General features: G+C 35.6%; 1 protein-coding gene across 12 annotated transcripts in view; it reads right to left on the bottom strand.

The window, feature by feature from the left end:
- Positions 1-17,243, bottom strand: part of LOC120414001 (regulating synaptic membrane exocytosis protein 2) — a 110,966-nt gene that overhangs the window by 82,700 nt on the left and 11,023 nt on the right. For all 12 annotated transcript variants that reach the window (XR_008212491.1, XR_005605006.2, XR_005605005.2 and 9 more), the window contains exons 2-3: positions 15,774-16,709; positions 1,606-2,371 (exon numbers count right to left, since the gene is read on the bottom strand). Coding sequence is in view for 1 of the 12 variants with exons in the window: in XM_039575010.2 (XP_039430944.1) it covers positions 1,606-1,715 (110 nt within the window). In the remaining 11 variants the exon portion in view is untranslated. The remainder of the gene's footprint in view (positions 1-1,605; positions 2,372-15,773; positions 16,710-17,243) is intronic.

The raw sequence follows: 17,243 nt of genomic DNA, 5'->3' as shown, positions 1-17,243 counted from the left end.
CTGTGTGATAGGCAACCACGCTTACCCCTACACCACGGGTCCCGGTCAAACCCTAATAATCCAGAATCCTAAAATCACTTTACAGAAGGGCCAAAGGGCCAAGGATGTACACGAACGAGACCAACTTTTTTCGGAAAATCTCGCCGAGACATGAAAAAAGTCTTCTGGACCAACTCTCTAAACCCCGGGGTTCAAAAGTTACAAGCTGTTGAAGTTTGAGCATTTTGGGTAGAAATGTATAAAAAATGTATTTTTGCTATTTCTAAAATCATTCATAAAATCTCTATTTTATTATGGATTTCAATAATCTTTACTTCATTGGACGCGTATCAGCAAAAACTATGAGTTCTGATATGTCTTAGCATGATTGAAACATGACTTCTCTTGTTTTATCCGTTTGAACCGTTTGAACCATTTGAACCGTTTGTGCAAGAGGCATACCATAGAAACAATTTGAAACTTCAAGATGGGAGTTAAGACCGGTGAGTCTACCGTCGTAACAAGCAAGAGGTCGGCGGTTTTTGACCACTGATCATACCCGCATAGCTTCAGACTAATTTTCCAATGTGTTGTAATTTTCTGGGTTCTCCTACAACTCCCTGGAGTTAAGATCTGTAGGTCTATTACCGTAACAAGCAAAATGTCGACCGTTGTTGACAACGGAACATACTCGCATAGCTTTAGTGAGTGTGGTAGACTACTTTGCTGATATGTTGGGATGTAAGAAAAAAAGTAAGATTTTGGGTATTTTTTTTTTTTCAAAAACATTATTTTTCAAAAACCCTAGCGTAAACCAATTTTTGTTACTCAAACGATTAAATTTGTTGACATATAAATCATAATCCCAACTTTTTTTTAAATAATATATTGAGGTTTGGTTAAAAAATGTATTAATTAAGGTTTGATTTTTCTTCTGGAATGATTTGAGGCAGCTGCAAATATTATTCAAAGTTTTTTTTGTATTTTTTCTTGACACAAAAACCCTTCTCGTCCGCTTCCTTCCTCTCGAATATTTACAACGACCTAACCAATAAATAAACCTTTCAATTTAATTGATTTAAAAAACATGTTCATGAACTTTTCCAGAAACACGTTGTACGTTGGACCGAATTGTTTTTTCTCCAAATTATTCATGAAAAATTAGCGCGGTTCACTTCTCCTACATGAATTTTGGGTTGTATACAACGGCTAGGAACCTCCATAACTTTCCATAAACATTTTGGAAAAAAAAACCCAAATATTTTTCAAAACAATGAAAGTGCCCTTATTTCGTGGGACCCTAAAGTTCACTCATTCAAATCGAGCATGTTTTTCACATTTCAATTTTTTTATTTTCTTCACAAAAAATTGATTTTAAATATTTGAAAAAAATTAACTTAAGTCGTTACCAGAAATAGGGAAATCCCCCAAAAATATATAAGGAATTGTTGTACAAAATGATATGATGCAATTTTTTCATGATCTTAATTTATTGTGCAATAGTCTTTTGAGAACTATCTATAAGTTTATTACAAAGGCCAGAGTAAAATCTGTGGAACTGTGAATCCAAAACAAGAAAAACTATTCAAAGTTTGAAAACATAAATCCAATCCATTCAATACATACCGCATGATCTCATTCTCCCGCTCCTCCTCCTGTCGTTGTCGTTGCATAACATTTTCTATGATTGCACGTTCCTCCTGTGTCAGATGCGACAGATCAGGCATATCGGCCATTTTGGTAATATCCTAGTTATGTTTGAAATTGTGGTATCAAGCGTATTTCACTGCTTGATCTCCCTATCACTTAGGTTTGCTTTATCAGTTTTGTTTTTGTTCTCTAGTTGAAATGATGTTTCGACGAATTCGTTTTCTGTTGCACTTCCTTCGAAGAACATAAAAAGAAGCACAAACTGTGAACGTGGCTTAGTGACTATTTCGTTTCTTACACTCCACAGGTGTGTTTATCGATTACTACCCAACCCCACCGCAACACCAACACTACACACTTGACACTATTTACACGACTAAACTCAGCTGGTCGTAATCTTGATTTAAGTTTTCGTTATAGACAGTATCTTGTTGCACCATTGTGAGCTCGCCGACCACTATCTTCAACGGGAAAGTGCTGCTCATCGCGGTTCGTCGCTTTGTATTTTTTCAGTTTAGTTTCACATTTTGAGAACCGATACTCGCTGCTATCGTTATCATTGTCTTCGCCATTAGCTACACTTGAGAAACGTAAATCACGGTTGGTTTTGATAAACATTTTCACTTTTTCCCGCAGCAGTCGAACACGAGCGAACCACATTCCGCAGTCCAGTGATCCCGGAAGGGCATTCCCGGGGTTGTGTTCGCTAGCGTTGCAGCGGCATCGGCGATTGCAGGGCGGCCTGAAAGTTGAAACAAGATATCAGATATTAGTTGTGAGATATTTCAAATGTTATTGCGATTTCTAGACATTTAAAATTATTTGATTTATTTACGTCGTTTGTGGATCGTATATTACTCGTATCGTTAATATTACTTAAGGAGCTAAAAGCAAAAAAAAATCAAGCAAATCAAAACATACATACCAAAAGCTCCATAAATTTTACATGACAAATTCTCTACGTTTCGATGGCTTCCTTTTGTCTAAAGAAGCCATTTTGCATAATTATTTTTTCCATACAAGGCTTCAAACAATTTTGCGTATTGGTCATACAAAATGGTCATTAGAATATTCGAAAATCTTGTTTCTTGAAAATAGTTTTGCGATCGATTTGATTTCTTCGGTGAACTTGTAGATTACAATAAGCATCTTTTAGAAACATAGGTACACGGACAAATATTTCCGATATTTTTATTTGACTTCTAATCACTAAAAGACTTCAAAACTAAATGGTTAAATTAAATCAGAACTGTTAATCAACACTAAATCAACATTTTCATGTTTTGAGCCCCTTTATTACAAATTAAAATGTTCCTTTAGAGTATTACCCCTATAAAAACTTTGATAAAAGTTTCAAAGCTTTGACAATTCATGTTACTCTAAAATAACTTAATATCAACTGTTAAAAAAATATCATATAAAAACATAGAATACCCAAAATATGACCAATTATCAATATTTTGACACTTTGGATCAATTCTGAGGGCAGATTCAGCAGGCAAAATTACAGGGAAAAATATAAAGTTCCCATGAAAATAGTACATTTAAACTCAGATACCTCGAATTTGAAGAAAAATACTCCTGATTTTTTCAGCGTTTGTAGTGTCAGATCTCCTCTTTTGAATGCAACCTGGCGCTTAATGTTTTGAAATTGCACCTATTTAACATTAAAATGTGTTTTTTCCTTTCTCCCTTTCTCTAAAAATTAACCCTTAATTGATTCATTCAAAACTGGTTTTTGAAGGTTTGCTGAGATGATTCCTCTAAATTTAATCGTAGAAAGCGTAGATTACAAGATAAAATTTTGATGTTTTCGACAAAGTTGCTTTGATTGACAAGCTCAACCAATTTCCACAATTCAAAAAAAACCCAACAATATTCCTGAAAAGTTAGATTCTTCAAAACACTCTGACCGTGAACCAACCTGATTTTCAACTAAAACGTTACTGAATCCACCCTTAGGTGGTTGGTGCCTTCCTCTCATTTAAATGGTAATGTTATCAAAAATAGACACGCTCGTCGGAAGGTCTTTTAATTACCTATCCAAAGATAGGTTGTATGATATATTTGGACAACGTTTTCATCAAAATATCTGAGATCTGGCCTTCAATAGTGTATAAATAACACTTAAGTGCTTATAACTTTTGATAGGGTTGTCAGATCTTCAATGTTTTGAACGCGTTGGAAAGGTCTTTTGATTACCTGTTCAACGACGGGTTGCATGATAGATCCGGACAACGTTTTCATCGTGATATCTGAGATCCGGTTTCCAAAAAGTGCATAAATAATACTTAAGTGCTAATAACTTTTGATAGGGTTGTCAGATTTTCAATATTTTGAACTCGTTGAAAAGGTCTTTTGAATACCTTTTTAAAAATGTATAACATTACGGGATTTCTTACAAAAAACACCCTTTTTACAATCTTCCGGACTTTTGTTAAAATTGTTTTTTAGCATAACTTTTGAAGTACTTAACTAAACTGCATAATTTTTAATAGCGACTTATGGGACCCCAAGACGGATCGAATGACGCTAAAACGGACAAAATCGGTTCACCCAAAGTAGAGATAATCGAGTGACAAATTTTTGATCAACATCCCACCACACACACAGACATTTGCTCAGAATTCGATTCTGAGTCGATTGGTATACATGAAGGTGGGTCTAGGAGGTCTAATTGAGAAATTCAGTTTTCGAGTGATTTTATAGCCTTTCCTCAGTAAGGTCAGGAAGGCAAAAAGTTAGAGAAAACACGTAATTTTACAATGAATTTTTTTGTTATAGATGAAAAAATTACCCTTCCGGGTTAATGTAGGGGAAATATACCCATTTTAATCACTCTAAGCCAATTCTCATCACTTTTGCCGTTTTCCGCTATTAAATCAACATTTTCAGATGTATCAACAATGGAGAGTTGCTTGCTCACTTTTATTTGAGCTATTTATTACTTTGGAACAGCCAAAAACACTTTATGCAAGCTGTAATTAATGATCTAAGTGCTGATAGGCCGATAATAGAAATAGGCTGAGAAAGGGTATAGTTCCCCTAGTTTCGGAAAGTACATTAAATTTCCCGTAAAATTACATATTTCATTTTTTTACAGTCGAGTAACGGAAAATTGCAGAGTTTTTAAAACTTTTTAAGTATTTTTTTTTCGATGAAAAATACCTTTTTTTCTGAATTCTGAGTACGTCATCAAATCGGGCGTCTAATTTTACATAAAAGTCCCTTTGACACCAAATGTCTATCTCATCACCGTTTCGGGCTGCAAATTATTGAAAAACACCTCTTTCTTCGCATGTTCAAAAATGAAAGGGGTCGTACCGCCCCTCCGTCACGAGGTATCTAAAAACGGACCTCGAATTCGTGATTAGGGACAAAAGTTACCCCTTAGGACAAAGTTTCAAGCAAATCGAAGAGGGGTCGGGGCAACTGCTGTGTGAGTTGGTGAAGAATTACCCTTATGAAAGTGAGTTAGTTACGTTGAAAGAAAAAAATAGGTTATTTTAGCATGTTTCTTAAGCTGCAGAAGCTTGTTCTAAAAACATTTGAAAAATAACCAAAAAAATAGACAATGTTTGAGGACTCATTCTACGAATAACTACAAGAATCTATCAAAACTAAGAATGGTGAATGAATAACGAATGAATTAATAAAATACATGGAAATATGTCATTATATTTAAGGTTAAAATAACTTAAAACATCATTAATGAATTCAACCATCTAGATCAATAAAACTTTCAGTACTGGTTCTGTGTAAGACAAAAACAACGATAAATGAATAAGTTCCACTGAAACAGAACGAAACACTCATAACAGTATTAGGCCAGGTGAAAAATATGAATTTATGTTAGCTTCACAATCTGGCATATCAAACATATGGTAAACAAACAAAAAAAAACTTACTTTAAACTTGTTCTTAGTTACTATTTGAACTCTTGAAAACTTCAAATCGATTGGATGAAATATGTTCCTGTGATACAAAATGTGATACTGATCTTACAAAAAAAGTTCTCAAAACCCTCTTCATAAAAAAAAGGATTGAAATTTTGGCAATAGCGCCTCATTTAAAAGAAATTAAATTAAAAGTGCAGCAAAAAGGAAGAGATAAATAATATTTCTCTAGCCGAAAAAAGAACGTTAGCAAGCAGAAGAGCATAATACTGCTTCTCCATAAAAGCATCGTCTAGTTGCAACAACCATCGTAAAAAATAACAAAAACAACAACAACATCAGCAGGACACGAGAACAGTGAGCGAGATGTTATCAGTGTTGTGCTTCGTGCTCCTTTCACCCTCCCATCCTCTCCCAACCGATCTCTTCGTTGGGTGCAAGCTGTTGGCTTTCACTGCTTTTCCGACAGAGCTCGGAGGAAATCACTCCTGACAATGTGCTCACTTTTCATCTTTCTTACGCTTTCGCTCTCTCCCTCTCTCCTTTCTGGCCATGCTTCGGCACAACATTGTATGGCATTTCGCTCTGGGAAAATTACTAACTCTCTCTCGCCCCCATCAAACTCTCTCACTTTTGGACTGTTGTTGTCAACATTGTACACGGAAAATCACGTCGCGGAGGGTGGTTTTGGGAGGGTGGCGGTTCGGGAAAAAGAACCAACGCATGCGTCGCGCCTAAGAATTCTTAGAGAAAGCATAAAGAGAAGCATAATTTGGCTCTTGACGTGCCAATTTTTGCAATGGGATGGAGCTTTTCCCCTCCCGTCATTGACAATAGAGCACTCCGGAACGGAAAATATAAACGGTTTTGCAAATTGATATGAATTATGGGTGCGGAGAAGGGGACTTTGAAAATAGAGCGTTCGAAGTATTTCCACTGTAAAGAATGAGAATTGATGTTCAACGTAATTTGGAATGCATTATTTCTCGAACGAGCCTGGTGTGTCCAGTGCTAGTGTATACATCTCGTATTAAATTTCAAAAAAAGTTTGCGCTTCAGTGACGTCAAGGTATGATAGATTTGGACTCAAAAAACGGATCTCGAATTCGTGATCAGGGACAAAAGTAACCCCTTAGGACAAAGTTTCACGCAAATCGAAGAGGGGTCGGGGCAACTGCTGTGTGAGTTGGCGGAGAATTACCCATGTAGAAAATCTCAAAATTTCATATTCTTGAAAATCTATTCAATCCATTAAAAGGATGACTTTCAATCACTCCTGAAAGTTTCATGAAGATATTTTATGTTTGAAGTATGTAACCGACGATTTAAGTTTGAAATTTTGCCTTGCGCAAAGCGAGCTGTCAAACTTTCTGAGCGTTTTTCTCGAAACACCGAGTTGATTTACGGGTGCCACGATATCTCGAGATTGAATCTACCACATTGGCTGAAGTTTGGGCTGAATACTCTGAAGACATATCCCATGGGCATGACGAAGCTCGATTTCAAAATTTTATTTCTTTAAAAATATAAAAAAATAAAAACTGGAGATTTTTCATATGAAAAATATAAAAATATTTTTATCTTTTTTTTAAATAAACTATTTGAAAATCGGCCTTCACCATGCACACGGGACTGGTTTAACGAGTCTTCACCAAAATTTGGAGCCGTTTGGTCAAAGCAGTGTTGAGATATCGTGGCACCCGTTTTTTGAAACTGCTAACTTCAAATAGCTATATCTCAGCAAAGATACAACCAAAATGTCTTCAAATTAAATTTGATAATAGTTGCAAAGTTAAAGTTTGATTCCCTGAAAACAAATTCACAAAAAGTTTTGATTTGTGCTCGTATGAGCATTGACAATTGACATTTTTGCCGATTTACATGTATGTTACGCCTTAAGATGGTGCTTCATACCATTCATACCCGAACTTTACAATTTCATGTACACTTTTTCATGTATTGGCAGGAAATTTACTAAAATTCAATTCTGTCGATTTGAGTGTGTTCAGGGACCCCGAGTCTACCATAACTTGACGAAACTGAAGAGTTTACTGACATCAACTTGCACAATGTCGAGTTGTATAATCTGGATTATACAACTGAACCCGTTGATTGGAACCCGCCACAGCCAATTAATTTTTACTTCATGTTCAAAGTATGCAGGGGTTTGTCAAAATTCAATTGCTCAGAATTTTCGGAGACTATATAATAAAGCTACTTTTTCAATTGCGTGTCAATTAAGCTGAGATGAGATTTTCACATATTGTTTTAACTATAGAATATTTTGTTAAACTTTGTTAAAGAAAAACGCCAGGATTCATTGAACGGCATCATTTAACTACAACACTGCAAATCCTTCTATTCCCCGGAGTATCCGGACAGGCACCCTGTAAAAAATTTAATCAAAGAGCCATTTTTGACGTTATTTGGTCAAAATATTTATTTAGCCATTATAACAGATTCACTGAGGGAGAAGGAAGGTTTCTAAAATGACAATTCTTCAAATAACGAATCCAAAAAGAATATTTAAGAAAATTCATGAAGTTTTAGCCGTTGCAAGACAAATTCCGAATGATATCGAAAGATGGCCAAAGCGAGGAACCGGTTTCGGGGTTTTTTACGTAAAATATCATATCTCAGCGAATTTTCAATGGATTTTTTTTTGCTCCACGTTTAACGAGGATTAACGGTGCACATCAACCAGAGCACCCAGATATTTGTTACACACATCTTTGAAACCATAAAAAAATTAATTAATTTATCCACTAAGTACTCCAAAAGAATGAAGAATAAAGTTTGAAAATTTTTGTAATCAGATTATTTCAGGATTGATTCCGCAAGTTCGCGACTTGTTTTTTGTTGAGTAACGTCATGATTCGAATTCCCGGACGCTTCGAAACCCGGACACCTCAAATTGTTTTATCAATTATTTGGAAATAAGTTCGCATTATGAAGTAAAAACTGTGTTATTGGTTAAATTCTAACATCAACTTTCATTTAAAGTTTGTTTGAACACTGTAGTTAATGCCAAAACAATAAAATTATAAGTTTACCAAAAAAGTGAAACATTTCACTGAATTATTTCATAGGCACCTGAAGCACCGGGAAGACAAAGCAGAAATGTGTGGTTTTGATTTCCTTAAATTCTAGATGAACAAGTTATTTGAGACCTAAAAAACATTTCACTAACATTTCAGTCCAAATTTGTGCGATTCATAAGCAAAATCGAGTATCCGGAACAGGGTTACCAGGTCAAAATTATAAAAATCTGGCAAAGTATCGATAAAAAATGGCTGATTTAATGGCCACAAAATTGATGAATTGCCATTTTCTTTTAGAAAAACACTTTCTAAATTTTTCGATTTTCAATTCAATTCGTTCAATTTAACACTTAAACTCCCAAGCTCGAATAAAAGGGGGAATTTCCATACAAATTCCCCCTTTTTCCTGAGCTTGGGAGTTTAAGTGTAAATCAAAAAGTTGTTCAAAACAGCAATAAAGTGAAAAATCTGGCAAAATCTGTCAATACCTGGCACTGAGAAGGATGAATCTTTATTTTGGCTGACACTTGAAAAATCTGGCATTCCCAGATTTATCTGGCAACCTGGCAACCCTGGTCCGGAATTCGAAGCAAAAGTATCCGGATTTCGAATCAGCTTTTATCAGTGTCCGGGATTAGAAGCACAACAAGTCATTTTAAATTTAAAAATTTGATGAAAAATTGTTAGAAAAGAGATATTTTTCATGCATTCTCTCAAAATCCTGATGATATTTCTACATTTCCAACTTATTACATGATTTTTTGCCAGCTATAACAAAAATGATAAGCTACTAAGTGTCCGGATTTCGAATCATGACGTTATTTTAATTACGAAAATTTTGGTACCCGAACATCACTGGTCATCACTGAAATTTTAAAAGTTATCGCAGTTGTAGTGAAAAAAGTTGAATTTTTCCTGTTTTCGTCATTTTCTCTATTTTGCGCGCAGCGCGCCTAAAATTCCACTTTTTATTTTCAAAAAATCAAAATAGCAAAATAGCAAATAGCAATATCTCAGCAACTAAGGGTTGTATCAACAATGTTCAAAAGAGCAAAATTATAGAGAATTTTCTCAGCTTTTCAAAAATATTTTTTTCAAAAGTGGGCAAACATGTGCACTAATTAAAAAAATGAAAAACTGCGACTATTTTCAAAAAAGTTACATAAAAATGGATTTAACTTTAAAATGGTGCACTTTATCAAAATTTCACTAAAGTACTTTTTGATTGCAAATTTGAAAAAAATTTGCGACCAATATTTCGATTTTTTGAAAAAATCAGTATTGATTAAAAAAAAACAAACAGGAAATTTCTGAAAAGTTGGCATTTGATGTCCTCTGAAACATATAAAAAAAATAAAAATAGTGTTTTTTTGCAAATCAAGTTTTAGTGACAAAAAGTTAAATAAAAAATCCCAAAAAAAAATTTACCGTGTATCATTTTTTCCGTGTATTCCATATCCATACCTACAACTTTGCCGTTGATGTCAAAAAATTCCTTCAAAAGATACAGATTTTTGAATTTTCATACATCATTTTTGTATGGACAGCTGCCAAATTTGTATGGAAAATTATATGGACAAACTAATGATGCAAAATGGCTTCATTGGGCATAGCGATGGCACCAAAAAAGTTTCAGTCGGATTAAAAAATACAAAAAAAATTCGAATGACCGAAATCTGAGAGAACTGCTCTTTTTCAAATGCTTGGCTAGTTTTTTTCAATCCACAAGGTCTTGAAATGCCAACTATCCACCATTCATTTGCATCTAAGTCAGCTAGAATCGGTTGAAATGGTGCGGAGTTATGATTTTTTGAAAGATGTGGTTCTTGCGAAAATTGACGAGAGTGGCCACTTTTGAGACCACCCTAGCACGGTGTAGGTCACCCTGATGGCCAAACAAAACATTCTAATTATTTTGCACACTAAAAAAATTGGAATTTTACATTTAACGCAATCGTTCATCTAACGTAAAATCTGATCGTGTAATTGTAATATTGATGTAAATCTCGGTTTATTTTGACGGAAATTGATCAAATTCCCATTGATTTAGCTTTACATCTTGCAAAACATAAAAATACGTCACAAAAAACCTAACATTACGCCTTATTTGATGCACATAACTGGAGCATCAAATTTGATGTAACGTTACATCAAAGTTGATGTAATCGTACATCTAATCAAACCCAGTTTTGAGTTCTTGGCTCTTTCGTGTTTGACAGTTCCATGAATCATCACAGCAACCGCCATATTTAACAACGTGTAGAAAATTGTTCTTGAGATGATTTTTTTCGAAGATTTGCCGTACCATGACCCGGTTAAACCCGGGTTCTTCGCCAAATCTGGCGACCAAAGTAATTATAAACTGATAAACAAGGTAAGCTTGGTGAAATTTATCTATGTCTTGTGAAATTTACACTAATTTTTTCGCAGATAGCAGTCACCTGATTGCCGGTGTATCGAAATCAGAACCATGGACTGATCCGTAACAACGAGGAAACAGCAACGTTTCACTTGAGAGATCATGAAAAGTGCCGTTGGAGCAGATTCTTGTTAGGAAGAGGAAAGGGAGCCCAAACTGTGAAGTGAAAATGATCGACAATTCGGTTGAAAACAATAAACATAAAATGCACTGTGAATGGCAAGTGAATGGTGAAGGCATCAGAAAAATGTGACTGGCATGTGTAATGATTTGATGATTTTGGAGTTGTGCAAATAAAATAATGAGTTTTCGTGAACAAGATGCTTTCTTTGTGTACAATAAGAATACGTTGATTCCAATAAGATTTCCCAATCCCAATGAGCGCAAGTTCCTAAAATCAATCGTGTAATATTACACGACCAATTCAAAATCAAGCGTGTAAAATTACACGACCAATGCATGGCGTGTAATTAGATGTAATTATACGTTTTATTTGACGCTCCAGTTATGTGCATCAAATTAGACGTAAATTTACACGTTTTTTTCTTAGTGTGTGGCCAAGGAACGCCGACATAAATTTTTGAGCACGATCAGAGAACTTTTTTTCGGTTTGAACCCTTTTCAAATGGAATTGTTGAATGGAAAATTTCAAACGCAACACGGCGTGTTTTCTAGAACAACCTAATCAGGAAAAAATAGTCATCGCATCTTTAAAATGTGTCTTATAGGAAATTTTCTCAGCTTTCCAATGCTTCTAAGAGCAAAATGTTTCATCGAGAAATTTCTGAGATATCTTTATTTTATGTTTTTTGTTTTAAAATCCTTCGTCATTTATTGAAAACTTTTGAAAACAGTTCAGGAAATTAGTCAAATTATGTGTTTTATGTGTCATTTACTCATCAAAATGTGCAAAATAAGACAAGAAACAAATTTGTAGAAGGTTGCAAATCGCTAAACATTTTGAAAATTATATTTTAACTGAGTTTTGAATTTGTTGGATTTATTCAGTAATTAAAATCATAAAACCGTATTTAAATGAAAATTTTACTGGAATTAAAAGATTATTACATATTTTTTGTGGAAATATATCACTTGGCTGCTCTGATTTGGCTGATACAACCAAAATTTTTGCAGGTGTGAGATTGTTAAGGGTTTTATTGCATTTTTATGAATAAATATGATATTTCCATAAACAGACATGAACCAGGAACAAAGATTCAAAACATGATTTAAAGCAACAAGATTCGAAAATGTACTACAAATTACTGTTGCATGCTTCATAAGTCATAGTTTAATGAGTATAAAGTAAATATATTTTTTTAAATGTTTTACAGTTGAAAATGCTTTTGAAAGTAGCAATAAAATTCGTGTGTTTCAACTGATAATGTTGAAAACACATTCACAAACATTTTTTTGGTTGAACAAAAATAAAATATTAATTTCAACAAATAATCAAACAGAAGCCTCCATTACAATCTATTTCAACAAAACTCAAGATACTTGTAAAACGTTTTTAAATCAGATAAGACTTTGATTACATTGCTGATTACTTGATCATTTCATATATAAAAAAAAAAACTAAAAAATAAACTTTCCTACTCATGAAAAGTATTTTCCCTGAAACTCTACACAGTAATTTGTAGTTCAATTTCGAGTAATTAACATGTTTTGGTATCCATGCAACTGGTTAATGTTTGGTTAAGGAAATATGATGTTTATTCATAAAAATCTAATTACCCTTAACAATCTCAAACCTGCAAAAATTTTGGTTGTATCAGCTAAATCCAAGCTAAATCAGAGCAGACGGCTGATATTTGTACACAAAAATTATGTAATAATCTATTTATTCTAGTAAACATATATTTTAATACGGTTTTCTGATTTTAATTTCGGAATGAATCCGGCATATTCAAAAACTCTGTTAAAACTAAATTTTTAAAATGTTTAGTGATTTGCAATCTTTTACAAAGTTGTTTCTTGTCTAATTTTGCACATTTTGATGATCAAATGACATATAAAACACATCATTTGACAAGTTTCCTGAACTGTTAATAAAAAGTTTCCTATAAATGATGAAGGATTTTAAAACAAAAAACTTAAAATAAAGATATCTCAGAAATTTCTCGATGAAACATTTCCCTCTTAGAAGCATTGGAAAGCTGAGAAAATTTCCTATAAAACACATTTGAAAGTAGCGATGGCTATTTTTTCTCCTTAAGGTTGCCCAAAAAACACACCGTGGCGAGTGTGTAAACACAAAAACGTGTTCGGCACTAAGAATATCAATACGGAAAGATGAAAAGTTGTATTAGTGGCATGAATATTCAGGCTTGATAATTGTAGTAGCTGAAAGCTGATAGTTCCATATTCTTACAAGACTGGACTTCATCAAGTTTTACGAAAATGCGAGCAATTTTAAGATTTTCAATGTTTTTGAACCTCAATTTCCAATGACCCTTCAAAAGGCACATATTTAGCATGAGGTTATCTTATATAAAAAAAAAACACTGAAAGTTTCATCTACATCGGGGCACCACGAAACAACCCTCTTAAAAACTCGATCCTTATTTTTTGTTTAGACTCATAACCATAATGAACCTTATAAAAATTATTATTATTAACAGTGTGATGCCCGGTATGGCGGAGGCAACATATTATAAATCGATATGACCCATGGAAGATAAACGTAGAAAGTTGTGTTTTACCTTCCTGATTAAGAATATGTTCGATTCAAAATATTGTATCGGTGAAAATTCATTTTTCAAGAAAAAACGTGTTTTCCCATATAAAATACGATGAGAGGAGGCGCATGATGGCTCAAGAAAATTTTAGTAATTTGTTAATAAGCCTTATTATATGTCGTATTACATTTTTTTGGCATTTCTGTTACCTTTCATTAGTATAAACTTTCTAAAAAAGTATTTTCAATTTTATTTTTTTATTTTTATTAAGCACTGTCAGTGATGGTGACTATGGGTCAAAAAACGATACATCCCTCGTAATTTCTTAGTAACAAAAACAATTTAAATAACATCGGAAATCTTTCAACGTAGATTTGCTACATTTTACTAACATTTACTAACATTTTTTGAAAATATGGTGGATTTTGATGAACACTACCTTAAATTCCATTAGTTTGAAAATTGACCCAATCTCACCCCTTAGAGGGGGTGACATTGGGTCAAATTAAACTAAAATGATGCTCAAATACAACGGTATGGTAAAAACAAGTCATCCAACAGTGTTTCTTGTTCGAGGGGATCGTATCGACAGGCTACAATGTTTGAAGTAGATATTTTCAAACATTTGGGTAGTTTTCGAACAATTACAACAACAATATTAGAAAAATGATTTTTCGAGAGGTCATTTTTGGCCGAAAACGTACCTCAATTTTAGACAGCTGACAAAATAACAGGATTTTGTTGAAGGAACGAGATTTTTTCAGCGAAGTCACCTTAAGATGTCCCCTACATAACCATTTTAACAGAATTCAGTTTCATTGAGAAGAACCTGAGAAATGGTAAAATCCGTAAAAAATCACTTTGACCCAATTTCACCTCCCAGACCCAATGTCACCCCCACTGACGGTACGAGCGTTTCCATTAGTAATGAACAACACATTTTGTTCTGCAAAAAGGCAATTTTCTCCTATCTACATTTTACTCAAACATATTCATAATCAGGAAGGTTAAACACAACTTTCTACGTATAAACCTCCCATGGATCATCTCCGCCATAACGGGGGTGTATTCTTTCCAAGAATCCGTACATAAGATTCAAAACTACTATACTAAACATCACTACACAATCAATTAAAACAGTTCGTCTCCATGAACATCACCGCCCTCTTCCACTGCTCACATCAAACAAAGCAACATCATCGGAGTGCAATTTTCCACACGCAATACATGCAGATTCGTTCCAACCTTTTCGCAGACAACCGCACATCAAACAAAGCACCAGATCGACCATATGACTGCTCAACGCCACGCCACGCCACCATCATTCCAGGTGACCATCGTTGCAGTAGTCCCGGAACCGCCCCCACCACCACCGCCGTATGTTCCCCATTTCCGGTGCAAATCCGTGCCGTGCAGTCGCAACCAGACAATAAAAGAGGTCACAGCTGTTACAGTGTGGCTGCTCAATGAGCCAAACTGTGCCGCCGTGTTCCTTTCCCTTCCCCCTCTTTCATTGAGGTGGGGTGGGGGAGTGGGGGTTGGGAAAATGGGACACTAGTTCCACTTCAGGTGTGATACGTGGGAGAGGTGGGTTTTTTTTCTCGTCCCTTGGATTAGTTGTCTTGGGGAGCGATTTTTTTTTATTTTCCTGTGATTGGTTCGGGCTTTCGAGGTGGGGAGATAACGATATTAATAATAATTATCTTCCATTTTCAACATATTGATTTTTCACTCGAGTTTCCCACCATTTCTCTCGTTCCAACCCACCCCCTGTCCTACAGTGTTGCTGCTGCTGCTGCTGGCATATCTTCTCTAACCAGCAGGGTATAGTTCACTTTCTTTCACAATTTCTCTCTCTCGGGCGCGGAGGAGCAGCCTTCATTTATGGTATTGAATTTTCCTTCCTTGGCTAGCCTTTTTTCTTTGCTTGCCGTTCGAGGAAAGCTGGAAAAAGAAGTCGTCTTGCTCCAAATTCGTCCTCGCACACAATGGAATATTTTCGGAGGAAAAAGTTGGGATAATCTCGACTATTCGAATTGCAATGATTGGGGGACTGATTTTGTGACCTCCCCCCCGTGTCGTGAACCCCCTCAGTTGCGATATTTACCATTGTGCACTACGGTGGAAACAGCTTCGATATCAGTTCCATGGCACAGCTGGGTATTGGCTCATGATACTATCCCTTTGGAGACTGCTCACAAATCCTCGCCATCGCCTTGCTTTTAAAACTGCTGATTTCTTCACCATTCAAATCACTCCAGATCGCACACGATCGTCATATTTTCCTCCAGCACAACTTTTCTGGCACGAAAAACCCCGTGTCGTGTCTAGAAAACACCCCTCAACAGGGAGCACTCTCCAGCAGCTCCATCTTTTTTTTCTGCTTCTCGTTCACCAACTTCCAACTCCACCGACCGAACCTGGGATCGATGCCCAGTTTTTCACTGCGATTTTTCGCCACCTTTTCCAGCTTCGCGGGGCCATTTTCCACCGAAACTCCGCACCAGAAACCCGTAACTTGAACTCCGCGTGCCAATTTGAACCACTTTCGCAAATTTTCCACCCGAAAATCGGCCACCTTGCGCCAGACGACGACACTTTTCCGCTCCGCGTCAAGTATGTTGGTGAAAAACCGAGAAAATTTTCACGGGCTGCACACAAAAGCTTTTTGCCGTTCCCCAACACCACCACCACCACCACCACCAAAAGCACACACTCACACCAACGCACGGGGACAGCGCTAGGAAAAGCAACACACTACCACACGCCTCCGTTATTCCGCGCGAGGTTTTCCTCCACACCAACACCACCACCAACGACGACGTTAGTGCTGAGGAGGAGTTCACCAAACTTTTCCACCACACTGCTGCTGGCTTGGACGTCCAAGTCGCCACGATGTCCTTCCATATTGGCACTAAATCAGCACTAAAGGGGACCCGCGTTGCATCTACTAATCAGAAATGCACTCTTTGGAGGCGCAGGTCATCGTGGCACGTGGAAAGGCCCCGTTTGGGAAAGACTCTCCGTGGCGAACGTGGGAACTCTGGAAAGATCAGAAGGCATTTGGTTAGAGTGGTGGTGGCACTTGGTGGGTGTGGGTGCGGGAAATTGTATTATTTGGGGGAGGCAGTGCACGGTGGTATGGAATGGGTCACTTTTGGAATTAATTAGGATTTTTTAATCCTAAATAGCTTTTATCCACTGCAGATGCATTTCTAAATATTTAATAAACGAAATAATGTTGGCATCGCATTTAAATACAGAATCGACTTTTTATAAACAATAGGAGATGGGAGATTTATACTTTGAATGTTTTGTTTCTTTTTTTTTTCTTAACATTTGAATGAAAAAGGTTTTTTTTAAATACATTTTACACTAGTTCAGTTGTTTTGCAATCATTACTTTTCAAAAAATTAAGATTCGACGGAAATAAAATTTTTAGCGAAAAAAATATGTTTGTGTTACTACACATTGAAAATTTTCAAAAATTCAATAGATTTTTAAATTAGCCCATACATACCCGTAACATACTAAAAATGATTCTAAACGTAGATGAATGCATTTTATATTGATTTCA

This window comes from Culex pipiens, chromosome 3 (assembly GCF_016801865.2).
Source record: "Culex pipiens pallens isolate TS chromosome 3, TS_CPP_V2, whole genome shotgun sequence".
NCBI lineage: Eukaryota > Metazoa > Arthropoda > Insecta > Diptera > Culicidae > Culex > Culex pipiens.
The sequence above is the reverse complement of the archived record's forward strand: the minus strand, read 5'-3'. Positions and strand labels throughout refer to the sequence as shown.